This window comes from Panthera pardus, unplaced genomic scaffold, assembly GCF_024362965.1.
Source record: "Panthera pardus isolate Hobbes unplaced genomic scaffold, ASM2436296v1 HiC_scaffold_8, whole genome shotgun sequence".
Taxonomy (NCBI): domain Eukaryota; kingdom Metazoa; phylum Chordata; class Mammalia; order Carnivora; family Felidae; genus Panthera; species Panthera pardus.
Window position 1 is genome coordinate 18481034 of NW_026527013.1, and position 26161 is coordinate 18507194.

The 26161-nt window shown below is 46.5% G+C and overlaps 2 protein-coding genes across 6 annotated transcripts in view; both read right to left on the minus strand.

Annotated features, from left to right (window-relative positions):
- On the minus strand, positions 1–3611 carry CUNH3orf62 (chromosome unknown C3orf62 homolog). 2 transcript variants are annotated; one of them, XM_019416811.2, is made up of 4 exons: positions 3504–3611; positions 2698–3118; positions 1675–1766; positions 1–538 (listed from the first exon to the last, which is right to left on the minus strand). In XM_019416811.2, the coding sequence occupies exons 2-4, from the start codon at positions 3111–3113 to the stop codon at positions 273–275; spliced, it is 774 nt and encodes a 257-aa protein (XP_019272356.2). In that variant the 5' UTR covers positions 3114–3118; positions 3504–3611; the 3' UTR covers positions 1–272. The 2 variants fall into 2 exon arrangements, with proteins under 2 accessions (XP_019272356.2, XP_019272355.2); XM_019416810.2 differs by lacking the exon at positions 3504–3611 and having other exon boundaries at positions 2698–3167.
- The window catches only part of USP4 (ubiquitin specific peptidase 4), a 49322-nt gene continuing 26280 nt past the window's right edge, over positions 3120–26161 (minus strand). For 2 of the 4 annotated variants that reach the window (XM_053897349.1, XM_053897348.1), the window contains 13 exons: positions 22893–23051; positions 21799–22023; positions 20983–21066; positions 19977–20071; positions 17521–17712; positions 16504–16592; positions 11712–11939; positions 10148–10218; positions 9767–9885; positions 9258–9407; positions 8124–8227; positions 5088–5176; positions 3120–4726 (listed from right to left, as the gene is read on the minus strand). In XM_053897349.1, coding sequence (XP_053753324.1) covers positions 4565–4726; positions 5088–5176; positions 8124–8227; positions 9258–9407; positions 9767–9885; positions 10148–10218; positions 11712–11939; positions 16504–16592; positions 17521–17712; positions 19977–20071; positions 20983–21066; positions 21799–22023; positions 22893–23051 — 1767 coding nt within the window. In that variant the 3' untranslated portion in view covers positions 3120–4564. Of the gene's footprint in view, positions 4727–5087; positions 5177–7362; positions 7547–8123; positions 8228–9257; positions 9408–9766; positions 9886–10147; positions 10219–11711; positions 11940–16503; positions 16593–17520; positions 17713–18320; positions 18418–19976; positions 20072–20982; positions 21067–21798; positions 22024–22892; positions 23052–26161 lie in introns of those variants that run through there. The other 2 variants (XR_008420312.1, XM_053897350.1) reach the window with 2 other exon arrangements.

A 26161-nucleotide genomic window follows, 5' to 3' on the forward strand; every position in this document is an offset into this window, starting at 1 on the left:
GGCCCACAACCCATACCCGCCTTGGGTACCGGATGTATTCAACGTCAATCAAAGACACATTTGAGATGTCAAGAAAAGTGAAAAACAAGTCAACAGTAAGAAACATTTCAAAGCAACAGAAAAAAAAAAATTGGGCTTTCAGATCAAAAAGGGACACAACTAGAAGTTAAAGAGGGTGTGGTAACCCAGATTCTGCCAGCCCACAGTGGCCCACAGTGACACTGCTCACTGCCTGAGAGACAGCCTCCTGCTGGAAAGAACCAAAGCCGTCCTTACTCAATTTGGTATTTAAAAGAGGCCATCAAATTGTAGTCCTCTTCCAAGTCCAGCACAGTCTCGACGATACTGTGATCATCAAAAGCCTGCTTGAGGCTGCCAGGCTCTGCATCTGAGGCCTTCTGAGGGCTCTCATCGGAGAGCAGAGCCCAGGCCTCCTCCCTGAAGGGCGAGCCTCCGCAGCGGCCACACACACGGCTCAGCGCATTTTCAAATTCTAGCTTCCCAGCCAGTTCTTCAATAGCTCGGATGCTTGCATGGTCTTAAAAATAAGAACATCCAGCATTACAATTCCAGTGAGAGGCTCCCAAAGCCATTTCAGGCACAAGTTAAAAGCCACAAATGGGCACTCACTCTTCAGGGACTGTGCCAAGCCTGGCATTCCCGCCCTGAGGTGGGCAGGCTGCTACAGTAGGTGCCTGATTTTTAGATGGTCTTGATGCCCTCCCTCCCAGCTCCACATTTATTAAGCCCAACTACCTGCCAGTCCCCAAGGAAGGTGTAAGTGGGAGGACACAGAGATGCACAGGCTTGTCTTGGATCTCAGGGAACTCCCTGACCTGCAGGCATGACCAGACATAGCGTGAAAAAAATGCGAGTCTTTTGGGGAATCCAAATGCTTCCCGGGGCTGGCAAGGGTGTGAAAGCTGGTGAGCCGAGGCAGGTGACTTCAGCTCCCCTCCTGGGACTACTGGAGGAGACTCCGTCCTCTCACATAGTGGGCTGGCAGGGGTCTTGCTCTGTGGCCTAAAGTGAGTATCCTCCCACTGGGCCTCCCTTTCATCCCCACAACCTGGAGACCCTTCCAGAGACAAGAGCTTCAGGCAGCCCCCAAGGCTATGCATGCCTTAATTAGGGGCTGTTGGTCCACTGTGCAGTGTCAGTCATTTAGAAATAGGACATACCAAAATAAATAAATAAATTAGGTCATGCACAGTTCACACAATGTACACATGTGTGTGTAGAAAAAAAACCTCTGACCGGATGTATAGCACTATGTTAACAGTAGCTTTCTTTGGGTACTGGAATTACAGGGGAGCTTTGGAGATCTTTCCTTCTAATCTTATGTTATCTACCCACTCCACCCTGACCCATCTTTGCCTATGTCCTTGTCTCCAGATCTAAGCTCAACCACCAAGTCCTGGGGAGCCACTGTCCCTTATGTCCAGGGTTTCACTGTAACCAGACATTTATGAAATGACCCATCAGGCTATCGGCTCCATGAGGGCTCTATGCATAGAGCCTGCCCTGGCAAAACAAATCTACCATGTAGATGAATGAGAACTAAGACAGTGGTTTTTTGCTTTGTTTTGTTTTGTTTTAAAGACACCTGCTGACTCAGGAGCCTGCAAGGAGGACCTATCCTGAGGAGAGGACAGACCTGCCCTCTGTACTCACCGATCATATCAAGCAGATCCTTTGTGACCTCTTGGTTAGAATTGCTGAGTGGCATGTTTGAGTCAACCTTCAAATCTTTCTCCATATCTTTCCTGCAACCCCCAGGTAGGAAAAAAAAAGAAGAAGAAGAAGAAGAAGAAGAAGAAGAAGAAGAAGAAGAAGAAGAAGAAGAAGAAGAAGAAGAAAAGGTGGAGGATTAGAGCCTCTTTCAAGAAAATATCGTAGGGAACTCAGTGTTAGATAATCTTAAAAACAAAAATACACTGGCAACTTTAAATCAGCTCCTGTGCTGTGTATACAGGACAACTGGAAACTGCTAAATCAGTGAAGTTGACTAATAACAACATCCTAATGACTCACAGGCATCACAGACAGTGCATTAATGAGTATGCATGCCCATATAACATTTGTAGAATTGAATCAACTAAATGGCTTCTTCTTTCTCTGCCTCCATGGAAGCCAAGATGACAGGACCCTGAAGTTTCATCCCATATGGTCATCCTTTCTCCAAAGCAAGGTGCCTAAAACCAGGCAGTTTAAACCTACCAGGGAGAAGGGTGCCCGACTGGCTCAGTCAGAAGAGCATGTGACTCTTGGTCTCAGGGTGGTGAGTTCAAACCCCACGTTGGGTGTAGAGATTACTTAAATAAATAAACTTTAAAACTACCAGGGAGAAAAAAAGGTCTAGGGGACATCTTAACCCAGTGATGGCCTAAAAAACCGGTGGGGTGGGGTGGGGTGTGGGTGAAGAGAGCAAAAACAAGGATGAAGGCTGGAAGTATCCATTCAGCCTGTCCCTAGTATGGACATTGTTTCTGCAGCATAAAAAATAAAGCATTTTAGAAATCAGGTTCTCTAACATTCACTATCCCCGTGGGACCTGCAAGGCAGTTTCTAGGACTAGTCTGATGGTCCTAGAGGGGAGGCAAAGGCAGTGCTACAAATTCGATTTAGGGACTTCAGACATTTTCAGAAATGCGATCCCCCTAACTGTAACTTTTTACACTGGCAAACTGGAATCACCTTAGGCTGTCTTTTCTCCAGTTCTCCCCATCTCCCGCAGCTCTCCAAAACTGTCTTTCGGGTGCCAAAATGGAGGAATGCATCAATACGTTTTCCTTACTGGTCAGAGGTTTTCTTTTCGCGCATAAAGCATGTGGCTTTGCATTCATTGGGGCATGGTTTGGAGCAAAGGCAGGGCTCTCTGTCTCAGAAGCACAAGGGACTGGAGCAAAAGGAGCAGGGGAGGAGGAGCAGGCTGCCAGCGGGTGCCTCCTGCAGAGGAGCCGGTGCACAGGGAGGGGGAAGGAGAGCGGCGGCGCGGTATTCTGCTCCAGCCTCTGCTGGCCTGAGCACTCCTGGGAATGACTGACACCTTCAAAGGCTCGGTCAATGGCTGCAGTCAGCTCCTTTCTGCATCTTCTCAGTTTTTCAGACATTTCCCCTAAAAGCGACCACGTCTTTATTATGTAATACATTGTAAATGCAGAGCATCATGAGTATAACGTTACAGATGAAGTTGCAAACCACCCCCGAAAGGCGCATCTCCTGGAGCTTGATCCACGCCACAGGGCAGAGGCCACAGTAACCCACACTCCAGGTGTGGGGGGCGGGAAGGGGGGGGCCTTCCTCCCGTGCGGCGGGTGTGGCCCTTGATTCTCGGGAGGAACCTGCAATCTGCCGGGAGCCCCGGGGACGCCCGGACCCGCCTCCCCCGGCTCCCGGCCCGCCCGCCCCTGCCGCCCGTCCAGTCATCTCCGCGGCCCCCTCGGCCCTCGCCAGCAGCCCGCAGCCGGCCCTTGGGCGAAGGTCCGCAGATACGTCCTCACCCAGCAACTCCGCCACACCGCCACCCCCGCCAACGGTCGCCGCGCGTGCACGAGAACGGCGCTCCCTCTCCAAGGTTAAAGGTCAGACAAGAATGCTGGGACGACCACCTAGTTCTTTAAACCCATGGGGCCCAGAGGGGAAGCGAGCTAGCGGGATCCCCGCCTCCCTCCCCCACCCAGTGAGCCCAATGAGGACTGCGGCGGGACGGCCTGGGGTTGGGGGGCGGGGGAAGGACCGCCCAGAAGCCGCTGCAGGGGCGATCTCATTTCTTACCAAAGTTGGCAAGAAGGAAAAGGTTCCTGTTCTCCAGCTGACATGGAGAGAAACCGGATGGGCCACCGTACCCAGCAGTTTTGTGAACCGACTTCTTTTAAGTGAGATCTAATAAAAGCTCCACACCGTATCCAACGGTCTCAATTCATCAAGGACGGTGAGGGACATAACAACTGCTAGGTTCCACACGAGATTGCAGGGCAGGAGACCCCAACACCAATTCTTTTCATTTCATTAGGGGGAAGAAAGATGGAAATTCCAAGATGGCTCAAAGGGACACAGAAACGGGCTTCAGTGGCTAATTTGAGGGAATTACAAACCCATCTCAGTGCACAGCAAGGGAGAAGGGGACAATATCAAGTGAACTTGAGGCTTGGTTTACTGCGGGCAGACTGCTGGGGTGACCAGTAATCAGCACCAGAATAAGAAATCCAGGAGCTCAGGGCAGCCTCCTGCATGTCTGTCTTCACGGCCACCATACTCAATTACCGTTCCTCTCCATTCTTTGGAATTCACAGGACTTACTCCACTGTGCACCCCCCACCCCCTACTTTGCAGCTCCACAGGTCTTACAAGAAATTTCTCACCACCTGCATAAAAAGAAAAATAATTCAGCCTCTTGACATAACCCTTCTGAGCAAACAGGGTCTTTTCTTTTTTTTTTTCTTCTGCTCATAAAAGGGAATTTCCTCATCTGGTTTTTAGACTAGAAGTCTCCAGAGTGTCAAAGCTGTTCTCCTGGGGGATTACACTGGTGCTGTGGGGTGGCAGAGTCACGGAGACAGCATCAGTTGGTGTCCATGCTGCAAGCCTCATCGTCCCCCATGCCCTGCTGTGAGCTGCTTGGGCTCGTCCCTCCCTCAGAGGATCCAGAAAAACTGATGAGTGAAGGTGTCTTATAAAATTCATCATCTCGACGTTGGTAAAATAGCACGTAAGCTGCTTTTGTCTAAAACACAAGAGGGGAAAAGTTCATTCACTGGTTGGAATTACCACCCATTCTCCCCAGCTTTTCTCTCACTGTTCAAAACCCACTCTCAGGCATCTGCCATTGTGCCCTATGCATCCATGCACAGAGGCAACTATGAAGGTGACTGTGCCCAGAGTGGGGAAAGGCCAGTGCCCTATGATAGAACCCAGATGAGAGTCCAGCTTCTCATTTAGGAAGCGTCCCAGAAGGAATGGCAGTCAATTCTTTCTCCACCACACCCAGCTCCCACTGTCACATCACAATGACCAAATAACCAACCAGCCCAGGAGACTCTACCCATAAAGGTAAGATGAGGAACCAAGTATTAGAGCCTACTCACCACTATCTGATCCTCGGAGGCCAGGGACACATTGCTATCATCAAAATAATACCATTTCCCGTTCAGTTTGTTCTTCGCGTATGCGGTGTCTGCCAAGTCAACAAGAAAATACCTCTAGCAATCACCAGAGAACTAATCTGGCTAGTTTATTGCACTGAACAATAAAACTCTAAAAAAATGAAACAATGTTCTCACTCATATGTGGAATTTAAGAAACTTAACAGAAGACCATGGGGGAAGGGAAGGAAAAAATAAGTTACAAACAGAGAGAGGCAAACCCTAAGAGACTCTTAAATATAAACAACAAACTGAGGGTTGATGGGGTATGTGGGGGGGGGGGGGGAGGGAGGGAGGGAAAATGGGTGATGGGCATCAAGGAGGGCACTTGTTGGGATGAGCACTGGGTGTTGTATGTAAGTGATGAATCATGGGAATCTATCCCCGAAACCGAGAGCACACTGTATACTCTGTATGTTAGCTAACTTGACAATAAATTGTATTTAAAAAAAATGAATAAAACAAAACAAAGACCCTGAAATTAAATATATAGGTAACAACCAAAAGTCAACTACTTTTTTTGAAATCTATTCTTTCTCAAAAAGGCTCTGAAAGGGTAAAAACGGAGTCATCAGGGACCAAGGCTTTAAACTGTAATTTTGGAGGGTATCTGGGTGGCTCAGTTGGTTAAGCTTCTGACTTCAGCTCAGGTCATGATGGGTTCAAGCCCCGCATCAGGCTGAGTGTGGACAGCTCAGAGCCTGGAGCCTGCTTCTGTCTGTCTGTCTGTCTGTCTGTCTCTCTCTCTCTCTCCTCCACCCCGCCCCCTCCCCACACTACTTGTACTCTCGCTCAAAATTAAAACATTAAGCAATTTTTTATTAAAAAAAAATAATAATAGGGGTGTCTGGGTGGCTCAGTCAGTTAAGCATCTGACTTCGGCTCAGGTCATGATCTCATGGTTCACGAGTTTGAGTTCCATGTCGGGCCCTTTGCTGACAGCTCACAGCCTGGAGCCTGCTTTAGATTCTGTGTCTCCCTCTCTCTTTGCCCCTCTCCCCCTCATGCTTTGTCTCTCAAAAATAAATGTAAAAAAAAAAAATTTTTTTTTTAAGCCTGTAATTTGGGGAAACTAATCCAAAAAAATAGAGAAACCCAGTATTAATCTTCAGGATGGCTGTTAAACCATAGCCAAGGGACCCATAAAAGAAGCTGATACTTTTAAGATTTAAGCAAAAATCACTCTCCCCCACTTGGTTCAGGGAGATGGCTACTACTGCCTCTTCCGGCCTCTTAGAGCCTCTGGGGTAATCCCAGTGAGGGACACTGGGTTTGCAGAGCTGGGATGTGGACAAGATGACTCACAGTTTCAGAGAAAGATCAATCTGAGTCCAAGTTGGTGGCTGGATAACAATGCCTCATGGTGATCTAAGCATTTACCACAGCCAACACTTCCTGTCTTGATTTTATACTATTCCCCAGCAGGATGTGTTTACAACATCAATCCCAGCAGCAATGACCAATTCCCAGACTCTACGAAATGACAGACTCTAACGGAGGACTGGTTACTAGTCTCCAACTGCCGCGTGACTTTGGGCCAGCCGTTTAGCTATTCCTTATCAGAGTGCCTGCACAAAGCGGGGGCGAAGAACATAAGGAAAAGGTGCCGAGGGCCTGTTCCCACTGTCCATGCTTGGCATAACAGCAACAATGGCGGTTCTCGATCCTGGAGTTCCAACTGTGGACCCAATGTGGGTTCACACACCACCAGCCTGAGCTTATGGATGAGAACACTGAAGGATACAGAGGCTAAGAAAGTTGCTCAAGTGGTATGTTTATATACTAAAATAGCACTTAAAAGTAAATTCATTTTTTTAAAGTAAATTCATTTGACATTTATGAACACAGATACCAAAATTAATTTGGGGAGGAAAAAAGTTGCAGGAAGTGTTGCAGGTATGATGTGATCAGAGGTCACCAATAGCCATTCCAGTCAACCCCAATTTTCAAACAGGCGCAGTTTTTATTTCCCAGCCTCTCCTACAGCTAGATGTAGCCATGTGCCCAGTTATAGCCAATGAGATGTACGTAGAGGAGTTAAGGGAGATTTCTGGGAAGCTGGCTTAAAGGGGAAGGTTGTGCCCCTTTTCCTCTTCTTCTGATGGCCTGGAATGTAGACATGAGGGCTGGACACTGAGCAGCCGTCCCAGCCATGAGGTTATACAGTAAAAACGGAGGGGCAGGAAAGCAGACTGTTGGACCAACAGAAAAAGCTTACCCGTACAGGGGAGAAGACTGGGGCTTAGGGCAGTTCTGTAATCTGCTGTGAATATAAAAGGAACTGATATCTCCCATGGTGTCATCTCTAGGGTCCTAACGTTGGGTGTAGTGGCAGTTGGCATGGTGCAGATGCAGCAGAAACAGGAGGAAACCCAGCTCTTGACTTCAACATCACTAACACCCTTCCACAAACAACAAAATATAAGTCTTTTCATTATAAAAGTAAACCTACACATTCCAGACATTTTGGAAAATAAAGTAGAGCAAAGGGAAGGTTTCCTTGTTTTGCTTTAACGTAATTGTGGCACTAGTTCCTGCAATGACGCAGGCTGAACACGTCACAGGCATTTCCCCGTGATCATTAATTTTATTTTGCAACGGCTGTACACTCTTCCATCAAGTGTGTGGACAGTAGTGCCAACTGTGGGTCAGCAATCCTGATACGAATTTTTCACTGTTATAAACAGGTGAATATCTTTGTGCATAAAGCTTTTTCCCAATGTCAAGTACTTTCCTCAGGATAGATTCCCAGAGGTGGGATTATCGGATTCAAGAATACAAAGACAAAAAAAGAAAAAGAAAAAAAAAGACAGAATGGAGAAGCAGCAGTTTGGACCAAACCTGAAACCTTGACACTGGAGGCGTGAGGTGCTGTGTAAATAAAGTACTTAGGGCAGTGCGTGGCACACAGGAAGAGGCTGGTGAGAGACTGGCTGAGGGCATTTCAACATCTCGGAGGAAGCAGATGCCAGTACTTACAGTGGCCAACCCCCATGGCTCCATAATGATTAGACACGGCAATGAGGTCGTACACATAAGGCCTTGCTGACAGGTCACACACAAACTCGGACATGTTCAGAGCTCTGAGCACAAAACACAAAAATGGCCTTTAATACATTAAACTCAGAGAAAGAAGTCAGAGTAACCCAGCAATCCCTTTTATGCAACAGGCTAGAACATAGGAAAGCACTCAAAAACTAACTGCAGAAGGAAGGAAGGGAACAGGCCACAGCGGCAGGGGACCCAGGGTCTTGTTCTGAGCACCAAGATGTTCAGGCTGGAGAGAAGTCGCGTGGCTAACTCTGGCCCCAGACCAGGCGAGGAAGGGCTCTAGGCACAGACGGGAGGGCTGCAGCAACTATGTAGAAATGGCTGTCAGTATCCAAATTCTAGCTGGTGCCATAAAAATTTAAGCTAAATGCCAAAACAGGTCCCAGAAAACTTCTCCTCCCAATATTTTATTTTGAAAATTTCAAACATAAAGAAAAGTTGAACGAACTTTACAACAAATACTCATATAGCTACCACCTAGGTTCTCCCACTGACACGTCTATACTTCATTGTCTATCTACCTCTAGTCCCACTACCCGGGAAACACTCTAAAATCTGCATTTTGTGGACAAACTCTTATTTGGTTGACTTATTTTCCTGCGTCAGTTATGCTCTGCATCCTGGGACCTGAGGACACTAGTAGACAGCCAGTCCCACTCTCCACCCAGGGACAGGACAGGCGGCTCTGCGTCCCCACCTGCAGCCCAATTCTCCTCAGCAGACTACGCTCCAGTTACTCTGTAGCCCTGTTAACGAGACTCGGCACTGCATTTGTGCCGTCCAGCTGAGCCCAGGCTCCCTGGGACCAATGACGGATGGGATGACCAGTTCAGTCAGGTGGCAGAAATGATCAGCATCACCCTGAACCTGGGAAGCGCTTCTGTTGGAGAATCTTTTCCCCAAACGCGGGAGGATGGGGAGAGGGGGTGAGCCAAAGTCTAACGGCCCAGACCCAAGCAAACATCCTAATGCAGAAAAGTCTTTGGTGGCAAAACCCTTAGCCAATCAGTGCCTAGGTTTCTCGCCTACTTTTTAATTTTCCTAAGAACACTCAGGACCCACCTGACGGGGAATTCCACAACGGTGTCAAGCTTATCCCTCCAGTATCTATTGTAGGAGAAACGTTTGAGGTGGACCACCAGGATCTTCGGCAAGGACCACAGGTCAAACTTCTTTGTGGCCTGCTGATGCTTCTTACAGTTGGGACAGTACCTGCAGAGAAAAGAGAAATCTCCACTTAGCGGGGGGGCCAGGGAGCCAGGGCCACCTGGGCACCCAAGCATGGAGGCACAGCCACAATCCCCTAATGTCTTTTCTTGCACTCAGCATGGGCTGCTTCAGTGCGGCGTGTGTGTGTGTGTCTAAGCCACCTTCCTGAATAGGAAGATGGCTTTCTTAGTCTGGAAAACACAATTTGCACAGAAAGACTGTGATATAGGGACAGCCACATCACAGCCGTGTGATAAGAAGTGACACATCTCCTCCCAAAAGGGTTTTTGTGTACAGATGGCCCCAGCAGATCTCAGTCCAGGGTGCAAGGGTGTCCCTGCCCAGACTGGGGTGCCACGTACCAGGGGTCATGCTCCCCAAGGGTCTCCATGGTGGTGAAGAGCTCAATACAGTCTCTCAGCGCCACCGCGGTCTTCTTCTTCTTCTGAGGCTGCAACATGCTCACGTGCTTCTCATAGGCCTATGGGGGACAAAGTGCGGACTTCTGTTGGGAAATAGGAGTCCTAACCCCATTAAGCCACAACCTCCCAAGCTCCCATCCCTGGAATATAATGCACTTTCTGGAGCCTCTGAACATATAATGACAAAATCTTTAAGTGCTTTCCATTCTCCATCCGAAGTAGAATTTGTCAAATTGCTGGGGAACTGGGGTGAGTGACCTGAATACACAGCCAGAGCAGAAGCCAGCATGTACCACTGACCAGGAGTCCCCAGTCACCTACCTCAGATTCTTGCTCATCATAATAAAGGCTCCGGGTCTCACTGTCCCAATCAATGGCCAGTGTGGATCGAGCTGTGGAGGAGGACCAACGTGTCACTTATAACTGAATAGCCAGCAACAGGAGAGGCTCTTCAGGTGACAGGAGTGACAAGAAAACACTCAGGCTTCATCATCAACACCTGCTCACCTATCACCAGCCACTGCCAAGAGCAATGCTTTGCCTTGAGCCAGCCTACTCTGAACCCTGGGACCCCCAAAACCTTTGGCAAAGATTTCCTCAATGTCACAGTAAGTTCCAAAGGCTCTAAATATATAAGGATACTGAAAGAACACAGATCAAGATGAAGTTACAGCAACCAGATTTACCCTTCCACCTTAACCCATGAGAAAACCTGACAAAATAATAAAGTGGTTTTGAAATGAGGGATATTAGGCAGAGCAGGCGTGCTATCCCCAAGGGGAGAAAAACAAAAAATGTGATGCCTAGGGGCCCCTGGCTGGCTCAGTTGGTTAAGCGTCCGACTTCGGCTCAGGTCATGATCTCACGGTTCACGAGTTCGAGCCCCACGTTGGGCCCTTTGCTGACAGCTCAGAGCCTGGAGCCTGCTTCGGATTCTGTGTCTCCCTGTCTCTGTCCCTCCCTTGGTTGCTCTCTCTCTCTCTTTCTCAAAAATAAATAAACATTAGAAAAAAAATTTTTAAAAAAGGAAAAAGATGATCCCTACACTGCCCAGCTCACTGCCCGCACTTTCCAGGCCACAGCTTGCGAGAGACGGGGAAGGAGACGGAAGGATTGAAGGGGAGAGTCAAAGACTAGAATTCAAGAAGGTGGCTAGAATATGCAAGGCCTTGTACAAGAGGAGGCGGCCACACAGAGAGGAAGGAGCTGCAGGGACACAGAGAGAGAGATAGACACAGAGACCCAGAAACACATTGGTAAAGCTGTTCTTGAAACCAATTTTTTAAAGAAATGTAACAAAAAAGAAAGAGAGCGAAAGGACAGTGTGCTCATTTCTTTGCCAATGAAGGAGACACGGAGATGCTTCTAGGCAGGGGTCTTCACCGTCCTCTTGTGCTCTCCGTACATCCCGTGTAGGTGCCTCTTCTGTCTGCACATCAGCCCCCATTACAGGCTCCAGCTAACAAACAGCCTACACAACCCATGACCATGGGTCACATTTCATGAGTAGTCTTATGGAACAAAAGAAATCAGCATTTAGCCAGCTTCGTTAAGTGACATGGCTCTGGCGAAATGCTGCCAGAGGTACGAGAAGTGTTAGCAACCCAGAGCGAAGGTCCTGAGGGTGGTGGCAGTGAAGGGAGAGCTCACTTCCATCCAAAGTCATCAAGGGCCAAAGAGAAAAGCCTGACAAGATGGCCAGGGCAGGAGGCGTGAGGTCTCTGAAACTAGGGAACTTTAAGCCAAGAACCACACAAACATCTGTTCCTGGAGCTACAGGAAGATGGCAAAAGCCCAGTGCAGTGAGTGCTGAGCGCAAACGGGATTTTCAAATGGATCCTAAGCCCCCAAATGCCCAGTTTGAAAAGTCAAAGAAAGTGCTTACAATTGAGTTTAAGTAGTTTTCCATCAGTTGCAAGGGAATTTATATCAGCTGTTCCGTAGGAGTTCACGAGGCTGAAGGTAAAAAGCCTTTTCGGGCAGGACTGGCCTTTGACCTTCTTTTGGGTGGTCTCCCCGCAGTCATTTCCCAGCTCGTCCTCCCCACTGCCTTCTGTGTCTGAAAGTTGCTCTCTGCCTTCGTCCTGATGCTCCATTTCTTCTTCATCTTCTCCTGGCATACAATGAAAACCAATGTGTATATAAATTGCCACCATTTTGATGTTGAAAATTTTACTTCATGTTTAACTACAGTGCTTCCTTCCAGATTTTGTCCTGTTTGTGTGAAACTACACCTAGCCCTTCACAAGGTAGCAAAATTCCTGTGTGACCCTCACAAGCTGGTTAAGACAGGCAAAGTGGGCACTGCTAATCTGTGATGAGGAAGCACAGGCCTAGGAAGACTCAGTGACGCTCCCGAAGGTACACAATGTGGTCAGCAAGCCCACCTGTCCTAAATTTGGGCCCCTCAACCTTGAGTACTTTACTGGGCTTCGCCCCACATCCTCTGACTCTTTCAACTTCATCACTTGACCCACAGAGAGAAAAGGGAAAAAATGAGAAGCCAAGAAGACAGTTTGGTTGAGAAACACAATTTAAAAGACAATTAAGGGGCACCTGGGTGGCTCAGTTGGTTAAGCACCCAACTTTGGCTCAGGTCATGATTTCAGTTTGTGAGTTTGAGCCCCACATCAGGCTGTCTGCTGTCAGCAAAGAGCCCGCTTTGGATCCTCTGTCCCCCTCTTTCTCTACCTCTCCCCCACTCACACACACACACACACACACACACACTCTCAAAATAAAAGTCAATTAAAAAATATTATGATCACAAATATTAAGCAAAAGTCTTCAGTTCCTCTACAAGAAACAGGCTGACTGTCCCTTCAACAAGTAGTCAGTGAATGAATGTCTCTCAGGTACAGGTGCCATGCTGGTGGGTCCCAGTGAACACAGCAGACAGGATCCTGCCCACTTTTTTTTTTTTTCTCTTTATTCATCGGAGATTGCTGAGCTTCAATAATTTTTTTTAAGTTTTTTTTTTTTTAGATCTTTACACCTAATGTGGGGCTTGAACTCAGACTCCAAGATCAAGAGTTGCATGCTCTTTACTGAGCCAGCCAGGCGCCACTCAAGAGTTTTAAGGCATTCTACAGACATACGCTGATGAGTAAATTTCCCAGGCATTTCCAGAGAACTGGTATATGGGGCTGCAATAAAAAGATCCATAAACATATTCATTGTAGGGGTGCCTGGGTGGCTCGGTCGGTTGGGCGTCCGACCTCGGCTCAGGTCACGATCTTGCGGTCCGTGAGTTCGAGCCCCATGTCGGGCTCTGTGCTGACAGCTCAGAGCCTGGAGCCTGTTTCAGATTCTGTGTCTCCCTCTCATTCTGTCCCTCCCCCACTCACGCTCTGTCTCGCTCTCTCTCAAAAATAAATAAACATTAAAAATAAGAAAATAATGGGGCGCCTGGGTGGCTCAGTCGGCTGAGCATCCGACTTCGGCTCAGGTCATGATCTCACAGTTCATGAGTTCGAGCCCCGCGTCAGGTTCTGTGCTGACAGCTCGGAGCCTGGAGCCTGTTTCGGATTCTGTGTCTCCCTCTCTCTCTGCACCTCCCCCACTCATGCTCTGTCTCTCTCTCTGTCAAAAATAAAAATTAAAAAAAAAAAATAAGAAAATAACATAACATAAAATATGAAGTTTACATACTGGGGAAATAGTAGACATGGACGACATGGACTACTCCGAGGAAAACAGGATGTTGTACATAAAAATCCTCTTTTTCTTAGACAGTCTGCCATGAGAGTGTTCATAAGGAAAGACAAGTCAGGCCCAGGACAACGCAGCAGTTTCCTCTCAGGCCACAAGAACAACATAGCCATGGATGAGGGCGGGCCACGCACCCCTACTGGCACCCTTCCGAAACAGCCAGCTGGCACAAGACCACAAGCCCAGCCCTCATGGACTTTCCTTTTCCAATCGGCCCACTTGGCTCCTGAGGCACTAGCACTGCCCCTTTTACACCTAGGTGAACCTGCCCCGCTCCCAGACCAGCAGGTGAGACCCTGCCCTACCTGCTACCTGTCTGACAGGGACACAGAAAAGCTTGCGTCCACCCCACTCAGTAAACAAACAGAGCCCTAAAACTATAAGAACTCCGTCCCTGGTTGTACTACTGGCTATCAGCTCCTTGGAAAATCTCAGGAAACTTCTGCTAATGCAGTCAGAATTAAATACAGTGAAGTGTATATAACAGGATGAGAATAGAAAACAGAGTCCACTGAAAGCAACTACCCAAGATCAGGAGAATCAGGAGACAGCCACCATAGGCCTGACAAGAAGCCATGGCAGTAAAAACATTAGAAGTATTTCACAACATTAAATAGGGTTTGAAGTCTATTTGCCAAGACTCAGTTAAAGGATTCAAAAGAAGGCAGTAATTCTCCCTGAACAGGAGACTGACAAATGCAATATCTAAAAAGCTAGGCTAAATATAACAACAGCAAATACTGACATGGTGTTATTATTAATCGTGCATCTATTATGTGCCAGGTACTTTAACCCACATTATCTAATAAATTGTAACCTTGGGGCACCTGGATGGCTCAGCTGGTTAAGTGTCCAACTCCTGATTTGGCTCAGGTCATTATCTCACAGTTGTGAAATGAAGCCCCACATCAGGCTCTATGCTGGGCATGGAGCCTGCTTGAAATTCTCTCTCTCCCTCTGCCAATCCCCACTCTTCAAAAAAAACAAAAAACAAACAAAAAAAAACCCACCAAAAAACCTGTAACCTCAAATCTGTGAAGCAGACGTCATCATCCCATTCTGCAGATGGGTGAACCAAGGTTCAGAGGAAGAAGGTGACTTGTCCCCCCACACTTTGAGCTAGAAATCACAGTGCTTTAACTGCTAGAGCACCAAAAATCTATGGGTCTCCCAAGGTCTGCTCGAGACCGTCATGACCACCCTGACCTCTCTGCTTGTGGGACCTGGACACAAAACACCCTCTTGTTCATCCCTAGTGGAAGAACATGATATTCTGGGCAAGAATCAGAATATAATACTCAACATCACTCATTATCAGGGAAATACAAATCAAAACCACAATGAGATACCACCTCACACCTGTCAGAATGGCTGACATTAACAACTCAGGCAACAACAGATGTTGGCGAGGATGTGGAGAAAGAGGATCTCTTTGGCACTGCTGGTGGGAATGCAAACTGGTGCAGCCACTCTGGAAAACAGTATGGAGGTTCCTCAAAAAATTAAAACTAGAACTACCCTACGACCCAGCAATTGCACTACTAGGCATTCATCCAAGGGATACAGATGTGCTGTTTCGAAGGGACACATGCACCCCAATGTTTATAGCAGCACTATCAACAACAGCCAAAGTATGGAAAGAGTCCAAATGTCCATCAATGGATGAATGGATAAAGAAGATGTGGTATGTATATACAATGGAGTATTACTCGGCAATCAAAAAGAATGAAATCTTGCCATTTGCAATTACGTGGATGGAACTGGAGGGTATTATGCTAAGTGAAATTAGTCACAGAAAGACAAAAATCATATGACTTCACTCATATGAGGACTTTAAGAGACAAAACAGATGAACATAAGGGAAGGGAAACAAAAATAAAAACAGGGAGGGGGTCATATTCTCTTAAATATGGAGAACAAACAGAGGGTTACTGGAGGGGTTGTGGGAGGGGGGATGAGCTAAATGAGAAAGGGGAATTAAGGAATCTACTCCTGAAATCATTGTTGCACTGTATCCTAACTAATTTGGATGTAAATTTAAAAATTAAGTTAATAAAAAAAAAAAATGGCAAAAAAAAAAAGGAGTATGACTAGAATAAACAGTAAACCTAAAATACTCACAATGTGCAGTATCTGGTGAGGACAGAGCCTTGTGAGCATTATTTTTAATGTCAAGTCTCACTTTTGAAGACTGTGCACATCTTGGAGAAATCTTGGCATTCGGATTTGCAATAGAAAATTTATGGCACTAATTTGGAGAACATTTGCGGTTGTATAGTGATAAACCCACTAAGTCGCCTAGGCCCCAAAAGGGTAACAACCACAATGCAGGTCAGACACAGCTCCTCAGTCAGGGATAAGCTTGTGAGCACTTGGACATGAGAGAATGGCGAGGGCTCTGGGTTTCCTGCGATGAGCCTTATCCTACTGCTTTGTAGACTGTGGCTCTCTTTGCTGCCACAGATGGAGCTCTCTAGAGTCAGCTATTAACCTGTAGCTTCCTGGGCAGAAAGAAACACTCAAGAGAAACTCTCTGCCCTCTGATTGGCTGGCCAGGACTCCTGTCCTCCCCAGAGGCAGTGCCACATCAGAGTGGTGGGCAAGAGCCAACCTAATAGCTCTGCAGACAGAAGCCAAGTCATGGAGGCAGTCAAGTGCCGGATAAGCACCCACTGCAATCCCAACACACCTCATGATCCTGGGCAAGTCACCGAGTCCTGTCAGTCTCACTCTGCCTGGGGTGAAACACAGCCTACATGTCTAAGAAGATTCCATGAGGCGCTGAAGTTGGATAACATGCACTGGCAGCACGGAGTGGTGCATCGGGGCTCCCAGATCTGCTCTCTAGCCAGAGCCCCCACCCAGCCTTAGAGCCTCCCTCTCCCGTGTGTACAACACCTTTGGAAGAAGAGGGAGGTCAGGAGGGATTTGGTCAGTCACAGCCCCACAGCGTGGCGAGCGCTCACCTTCACAGCTGCCCCTGGAGCCATTGCAGGCCCCCGGCTCCAAGGGCGAGCTGCCAGACTCATCAGGCAAAGGCTGTTTTATATAGCGGCTTGAAAAAAAGGAAGAAAAAGAATGATGTGTTAGCTATAACATTTACCTGTTTTTCTCCACTATTCAGCTAGAAGTAGTTCACAACTGACATATTCCCAGCTATTCACAAAGCAATTCAGGTAAATAAAGGGGCTTTAAAAGCATGTGATTGTCAACACTTTAGATATTGAGGGGAACCCAAAAGATAAGATGTCTAAGTACCAAGTCGCCAAAGACTCCGAGTCTTCCATGAATGCTTGTTTCAAGTCTTCTATGAATGTCACATGGCATCACCATTAGAAAAATATTTCCCAGGAACATTAATTACCAGCTTCAGAATGATCGTGAAGCTACTTCAGAAATTGTATTCTGACACAAACTTCCCTCAAAACACTAGACTGCCTGCACCCGGTGACTGACAGATGTGACAGACATGATTCTAGGAACCCCAGAGAAGGCTTAAGTGACAGTATCATGATGCTTAAGATGTGCCAGATGGGGAGCACCTGGGTGGCTCAGTGGGTTGAGTGCCCGACTTCAGCTCAGGTCATGATCTCAAGGTTCATGAGTTCAAGCCCACGTTGGGCTCTGTGCTAATAGCTAAGAGCCTGGAGCCTGCTTCCAATTCTGTCTCTCTCTCTCCGCCCCTCCCCCACTTGTGTGTATGCACGCATGTACTCTCTCTCAAAAATAAACAAGCTGTAAAAAAACAAAAAACAAAAAACAAAAAACAAAACAATGTAAGACCCCTTAAAAAAAAAAAAAAAGATGTGCCAGGTGCCCCATCCCAACAGCACCTGTCCTGGCCCCTCTGGGGGCAGGCCCAACTGCATTTTCACAGGATTAAGCACGTGGGACCAGCACAGGGACACTGCATGGGGAGTCACCACTATGACCAGGCCCGTCTTGATTTTAGATAACAAGCAAAATGCATTTCTGTCACCAACCTGATACGCTCACAAACAGCCTGGTACAAAGACTCAAGGGTTAGCTTGTGCTTGGGAACAGAAACCAGCAGTGGCTGTCCATACAGCACTGCCCCGGAAGAAGTGCTCGACGGCCTGGACTTCCTTTCCCTGAAGTAGACTGGAAGTGTGACACACTCAGAGCCATCAGCGGAGGTGCTGCAGACCTCGTACCTGTGTCAATCACACAAGAGGGCACCTTCAGCAGCAGGCCATCATGAGCAACGGAGATCTGAGCTGCAGCTACATGGTGGCCAGGACTGTGGTTACTGGGACAAATCATACTTTAGCATAAAAGGTGGATAAGCCATTTCCAAGAAGATTCTGGAAGCTGGGTCAGGAATCCCAAGGATCACTATCAGCAAAATGTGAACCTATGCAACCCGGGAGTCGGGGATAATGTGATTCTCCTTCCCCCAACCGTGGCCTCAATTCTGTGGTCCTTTAATGGGACTCAACACAGATGACAGCTGTCATCGGGACCATCATTGCAGACATAAAGGCGCACGAAGGGGGAGGCCTGGCCACCAAGTTCATCTTCTGTCACCAAGGAGCTCAACTTTTGAAGTGTTATAAAATCAAATATTGTACAAGAATGTATACCTAGAATATTATGCAAAGATGCTTTCTTTCAAATGAGGAAGCAAATTTATAAAACTAATTGTTTGCTATCTTTGTTCAAAAACATTGAAGTAAAAGAACCATATTTAATTTTTTAAAAATTAGAGATAACCAAAGAAAATGCTAAATATAAATCAATGATTTTGAAAAATGTGTCTTACTTAGTGAATACATGGGATTGAGGAGATTTATAGATGTTTTATCCTGGAACAGATGTTACCAAAATTGCTGGCAACCGACTGTAGTCTTTCCCTCTTCCTATAGGGGGAGACACAAACTTACTGATTCAATTTTTGAAAACTATAAACACACACACACACACACACACACACACACACACACACACACACACACACACCCCTCCCCAGATGCCTGGCAAATAGTCCTAAATGACATATGTGCAAGAGGAGTTCTAAGAAAAACTCACAAAAATGTCTAAGGTGTGCTCTAGGTAAGGGCCCTGTGGTCCAGCATTAGTGTCAAGAATGAGGTCTTGGAGTGAAGCTGGCCCAGGTCTGTCACTGTCACCTTCTGGCCACTATAAGGGGGCCAAGTGCTCCCTTCTGAGTCTGCTTACTCAGTGAACAAGTCTACCTTCTAGTGTGGCGGTGAGAATTCAAGGACTCAGCGGCAGAGTGCGCCACACACTCAAGTAATATTAGTGCCACCAGCGTCATAATTACCAATTAATCTTTAAAACAATCTGCTTCCTGATGGTTGGCACTCAAGCCCTCTGCAAATTCCTTTGTTGGTGGTGGTTTGCTAAGCTTCCCACAGGGCAACACCCCAGTTCCTCTGAGCTTGGGTGTGTACAAACACTAGTTTCCAGAATTGAGGGGAGATGTTTGCTGTTAAGGACTTGGGGTCAGAAATGGACAGCCTTAGCCTGACACTGAGCTGACTTTGTCAAGTAAGCAAAGATGGCTGAGTGGGGAGGCAGCCTGTGCAAGTGAACAGAACTAGGATCTTGGGTGTGGTCAAGAACTACTTCTTTTAGAGTGATCTGGAAGTCACAGGCCCAAAAACTTAAAGGGAAGGAAATGATTCCTTCGTGTACTGCAATCCTCAACCAAAACAAAAACCAAAACAAATGCTGAAAACCTTTCTCAGCAGAGGCAAGTTTCCAAGCAAGAGGGAATGGGGAAGAAACAGCACGGGTGTGGTCCACATTCAAGCTTCCCTGAGCAAGTAAGTGACTGTCAGGGAGTGCAGACAAGCTCATATTCTACTCCACCCCACCCGGGAGAGGGACACACACAAAATTACAGGGAGCAGCCTTCAAGTAAGAGGACCTGGGAGAGGCTAAAGAGATTACTGGAGCTGGCATTGTACTGTCCCCACATGGATGAGAAAATAGTCTCAGAGCTTACAGAATGTCAGAGCAGAAAAACGTTGTTTCTGTCAACCCTCCTGTCACTCTGAGATCGCCTGCCCAAGGAACCACGGCCTACATCACATCCCTTCCCTCATCTTCCTGTGGCCCCTTGTACAGCTGTGACTCTTCTTGAGAAAGGCATTTCTGACATCAGGACCATCTATAGGACTACTAAATAGGCCCTCTTAATAGGTAGCAACTGGTGACAAGAGACTATGTCCATGCTAAAGAGAGTTATCTGGAATATCTAGCTCTGAAGTGCCATGAAGTGCTTAGCATTGATGGCTGTCAGAATTCCCTGAACCCCCATCCCCTGGCACAAGGAGTCAGGGCAAATCCACATGAGCACGGACTACCAGATCTTCTGCTTTGGAGACACCTACAAGGCAAAGCCTCTAGAATGTTTCCTTTGAGCCTGCAGCAGAAACCACTGAGTACTCACACAAAAATGTCATCCCGAGGCATGATGTGGTTTAAACCTTCATCCATTTGGAAAATTTTGTGGAACCGGTGATTATATACATCTGTGACCACCATCTAAGAATCAACAGTAACAGAAAGATTACAGGATGGATAAGGGCCTCTACATAAAACCCCAGAAGCAAATGAAAACAATGTGCTGCTGGAGTGTTACCTCCAGAGAGACCATCACTCAACCAGCCCCAGAGTTCAGGGGCCAATGCCCAAGGGAGAAGAACAGCATGACTGCCACCAGCAGAAAACCTGCTGGTTAACATTTGTCCTGAGGGTTACGATGGGATTTGACCTCAAGTGGCAGGAATGGTGGGGAGTGAGTGTTGATCAGAGACTGGTGGTCATCCAGACGTCTCTGGGGTGTCTGCCAGGGCCAGAAGTCTCCAAACCATCCTCAGCACATAGCTGAACACACCAAACCCTAACTATGCAACTGCCTAAAACCAGCAGGGCTATGAGGGAAGTGGGGCTGAGCAAGAGCAGGGCTGGGACAAAGAAGGTACTTGGAGCATACAGGAGGATGGGGAGGGGATTTTCACTTTCCCCACCACCACACAGGGCCAGGCTTGGCAGAAAGCCCAGAATGGGCAGCTGCTTCTAAATAAAGATTTCTATCAAGAACATCACAAAGTCACTCCAGACTCACAGAGTTTAGTGTAGGAAAGAAATTGCAGCTTCTCATACTACAGAAGAGGTCATGTAGGCAAGGGCAGCAAAGCTGAGAGCAGAGCCCTACTCCTGGCCCTCTGACCGTGGCTAGTGTGACCTCACTGGAGCAAGGACAGTGTTCCCGTGGCTGAAGGGAGTCTCAGCCACAGTGTGCACAGTGAGCGAGGGACAGGAGGCCAGAGGCATCCAGATATAATCACATTTGTGCTGGCCAATAAAAACTACCCCCTAAAAATGGCTACAAGTTTGAAAATACACTCCAAAGGACTATGAAGTAGTGAGTGCCACCGACCACCCTGCCTTACGTTTTCTGCAGCAATGCCAGACAGCCTGGAGAGAGCCTCGCACAGGTCAGACACAGCCCCCATCAGCGGCACAACCACGCGGTACTGCAAAAAGATAGATGGGAGGGGTGACAAAGGCACTCAGCAAAGGGTGGGATATGAGCTGGGAGGAGCAGGCAACGCAGGTCACCTAAGATGACCTCCCAGAAACAGTGTACATGAGGTCAGGGTCCACATGAGTCATCAGAAGAGCCAACAGGCAAGTCTTCTGCCTCAGCACTTGCCTCTCTACTCAGGAGGCAGCCCAGGGCCCACCCATCTCTTTCCCTCCTAAATACTACTTTGTTTCATTCCTAAAGTTTGCTTCCTTTAAGGAATTGTTAAAAACTATACAGACTGCCAGGTCATGTCATCTCTAAGAGGTGAAGAAACCAGAGACAGAAGACTAAGCAGTATAGTCACTCAGTGAGCCATCAGCGGGGTGGGACGCTAAGACCCGCTCGTCACTCCATTCACACAGCCTTCTGTTCTAGCCAGGCTCTCTTGGCTGACTGGCCCAGAAGACCCTGCTGCTGCTTCCCAGCGTTCTGATACAAGGACCACTTAGCAGATCATTCGTACTACCTTAGCTGCATGAATGAAGCATGGGGGAAAAGTGACAGAGAAGCCCAGAGCACCTTCACAATCTTCTCTGAATGATACAGGATTACAGAGGTCTGATGGAGGCTGGGGGGACACACTCAGGCAAGTGCCACAGGGATTCAGAAGCAGTCGGTGGGAGAAGCCCCGCTCTGGGTCCCACGGTGAGGGGCGCTGTGAGGGTGCAGATTCTCTTACCTGAGTAGGTCTGCAGCAAGGGTCAGCAGGAACCAGGAAGACCTCCATAACTCTATCTTTCTTCAGGGGCAGTGGGAGAGTTAGATAGCAAAACGGGTCAAAGGTCACAGAAACCTTAGCACATTCTGGGCAAACCAAAGTAGATTTGAAGAGGCCATGGAATGTGTCCACAATCACAGAGTCATTCCTCAACCTGTGATTCTCCCAGGCTTCCTTTGCCACCACCTAGAAGGAGAAAGATAAAGAAGACATTCTCAACACACTTGAGTCATTTATCCCATCATCCAGAATGATCCACAGCAGAATCTGAGATGGACCATGAGGCAGTCTCTATAGCAAAGAACTTGGTCCAGGCCAGCCAGGGTGTGGACTGCTCTTGGTGTACCATACAGCCACATGCCAGCTTTATGCCCAATCCCACATTTAACAGTCTTCACTTAGGATCGATGGACACACCAGTATCTGTGTATCCTCTGATAGGAGATAGACAGCCCTGAGAACACCGTGGGTAAATGGGCCTGACCAGAGCAAGGACTGCCTCCTATAAGGTTTTCAATGAGCCAAAGTTCCTTCAGTGAGGTTTTAATTCATACTACAGTTCAGCTAACTCATGGTTTTTCCATCAAGATATAAATGCTACTTTAAAGTTTTCGTATAATGAATCCCAATGTGATAAGGTAACTTAAATACTAAATTGCCTTTTCGTAGATCAGAAAATCGAGGCAAAAAGTCAGTGCCCTAATAATGTTAGTAACAAACTATTTTAATGATCGTGTAAGTATTTTAATGACGGCCCATACTACAGACACTTTACAGAATGCCCTAGTCTCTGGTTCAGCAATGAAATTATACTAACAAATTGACTCTCAATTAAAGAAGCCCAAGCCAGAGAATTAGGAGTAACTAGGGGTAGTCTCTTCCTGACCTGGAGCACATTACTCTACCACAACATGTGTCCATGTCATCAACAGCAAGAGGCAACCAGGGTCCTGGTGCCAATACTCAAAGACCAAAAGAATTTTCCTGCAACTTTCGGAAGGAGGCAACTTCTATGAAATACTACTGCTCAAAATCCTCAATCTTCAATATCCTACCGCATCTGGCCGCCCATTGGCATCCTTCAGCTCCAGGTAGGGCTTCTTCTTTACACGGTTCAGATCTTCATGCAATCCATCTAGAAGAAAGGCTAACAACTCCTGAGAGTCTTGTTGCTGGTAGCCAGAAAACTGAGGGGCGAAACGTCCCACTTGGGTCTACAACAAAAGCAATCACATCAGAAAGTATAAGATTTAAACCAGTGAAGTCAGATGGGAAATTGCCATCAAAAATAACTCTGCAGGGGCACCTGGATGGCTCCGGTGGCTGAGCATCCAACTTCGGCTTGGGTCACCGATCTCCTGGTTCATGAGGCTAAGCCCCACATCCAGCTCCATGCTGATGTGCAGAGACAGCTTGGGATTCTCTCTCCCTCTCTCTTTGCCCCTCCCTGACTTGCATGTGTGCCCCACCCTCTTTGTCCTCAAAATAAATAAACTTGAAAAAAAAAAAACAACAAAAACTTTGCAGGGTCACCTGGGACAGTAAGGGAGAATACCATCTGGTTGAGTGGCCCAATTAATTCATCAGGAGCCTAAAGGAGGCCAGTAGTTCTCACCAGAGAGAGAGGGCTCAGATCAAAAGCCAGGAGAACAGCAGACTTGACACCTGGGCACTATCCTAAAAGAAAAGTGAAGAGTGGCATCCTGAGCAGCCACATCTCCTAAATACTGACACGAATCCCCCTCTTACTTGCTTCTTTGGTTCAGAGTCTCCATGAGAACTTTATAAATATCTGTATCAGTCAGAGGAAGCCTCCTGTACCTAACAGCCCTCCTATCCTTAAATAGACTGTCTGCCTTGTATCGCTTTACACCCATGATCTTCAAGAGTGTGGTCCCCGACTAGCACCACCAGCATCCCCTGGGAGCTTGTCAGAAATGCACATTCCTTGGGAATGAAAGCTGGTACGGCCACTCTGGAAAACAGTATGGAGGTTCCTCAAAAAATTAAAAATAGAACTACCTTACAACCCAGCAATTGCACTACTAGGTATTTATCCAAGGGATACAGGGGTGCTGTTTCGAAGGGACACATACATCCCAATGTTCATAGCAGCACGATCAACAATAGCCAAAGTATGGAAAGAGTCCAAATGTCCATCGATGGATGAATGGGTAAAGAAGATGTGGTATATAGATATATGTGTATACATACATATATATATATATATATATATATATATATATATACACACATATATCTATATACACACATACATACAATGGAGTATTACTCGGCAATCAAAAAGAATGAAACCTTGCCATTTGCAACTACGTGGATGGAACTGGAGGGCATTATGCTAAGTGAAATTAGAGAAAGACAAAAATCATACGACTTCACTCATATGAAGACTTTAAGAGACAAAAACAGATGAACATAAGGGAAAGGAAACGAAAATAATATAAAAACAGGGAGGGGACAAAACAGAAGAGACTCATAAATATGGAGAACAGAGGGTTACTGGAGGGGTTGTGGGAGGGGGGATGGGCTAAATAGGTAAGGGGCATTAAGGAATCTACTCCTGAAATCACTGCTGCACTATATGCTAACTAATTTGGATGTAAATTAAAAAAAATAAAATTAAAAAAAATAAATAAAACAAAAATAATAAAAAACTGAGGACATCAGATTCAGGACTCCTTCCATCAAAAATCTGCCAATAGTAATTTATTCTAGCAAACAACTTAAGTGTTTCCAGTGAACTTTTAAACTACCTTTTGGTAACCGGGAACTATTGTAATCTCAAAGAATAACTAAACACTGAAATTTAATTTTTGGTTCACTGGACATGAGCTCAGCAAAAGATGCTCTTTGAGTACACATAATTATACCTTAGTATGTTCATTACAGACTAAAGTACCTGAACATTTGACAGTGCTAGCAAAGGAAATGAATAACCCTGAAAGTTTATCTCTTGGTCCTCTTGGTTCAAAATTCAAATTCCTAGAAATACAACTCTTTTCTATTGCATTTATTATTTTTTTCTGGTAGAACCTAATAATAATTCCAATTTTGTTGATGTCAAGACCACTAATAAATACAAGAAATGAACAAACTAAATAAATCAGTTTTAACTTTTAAAAGTTAAAAAAAAAAGAAAAGAAAAAGAAAAAAAAATGCACATTCTTGGGCCCAACCCAGGTCTACAGAATGAGAAACTCTCAGGATAGGTCCAATGGTCTATATTTTATTTATTTTTATTTATTTACTTAAGTTTATTTATTTATTTTGAGAGAGACAGAGACAGTGCAAGTGGGGAGGGGGCTGGTGGGGAGGGGCAGAGAAAGAGAGAGAGAGTCCCACGCAGGCTCCACACTGCCAGCACTGAGCCCAACGTGGGGCTCAAACCGACAAAGCCACGAGCTCATGAGCTGAGCCAAAACCAAGAGTCAGACGCTTAACACTTAACCAACTGAGTCACTCAGGCACCCCAGTATTCTGTATTTTAACAAGCCCTTCCAGAGGTTCCGATGAATCCTGTAGTTGGAGAACCAATGCTCTCTACCTGTGTTGCCCAATACCATAGCCACTGGGCACATGTGACTATTTAAATTAAAATTAAACACAATTGGGGCGCCTGGGTGGCGCAGTCGGTTAAGCGTCCGACTTCAGCCAGGTCACGATCTCGCGGTCTGTGAGTTCGAGCCCCCGCGTCAGGCTCTGGGCTGATGGCTCGGAGCCTGGAGCCTGTTTCCGATTCTGTGTCTCCCTCTCTCTCTGCCCCTCCCCCGTTCATGCTCTGTCTCTCTCTGTCCCAAAAATAAATAAAAAACGTTGAAAAAAAAATAAAAAAAAATAATAATAATAAAATTAAACACAATTAAAAAATCCAATTTCTTGTTCACACTACCCACACTTCAAATGGCTAGTGGCTACCACAACAGACAGTGCAGAGAAAATGTCCGTCATCAAGGAAACTCTACACTACTTCTAATATCCCTAAATACGATCTGTCAATTGTTTATTTATAAGAGCTTGAGCCTAATGTGTTGTCACCCGATTCCATCTCTTTATGACTTTATGGCATGTGAATAGTAATTTACATGTATTTCCCAGAGATTAATGTGACTATGGGGGTAAAAAGAATTAGTTTTCCATTTCAATAAACTAAGATTTAAATTTTCTCATTGAGCTACGGTGCTACTTTGCTCCTCTCTTTGCATAAAAAACATGCCTATCTTTTTCTACCATGTGCTTCATGAAGGCTCCTTGAACCCTGGTGGTGCAGGCTAAGTAGGATTTCTCAGATTTAAAAATATGAAGC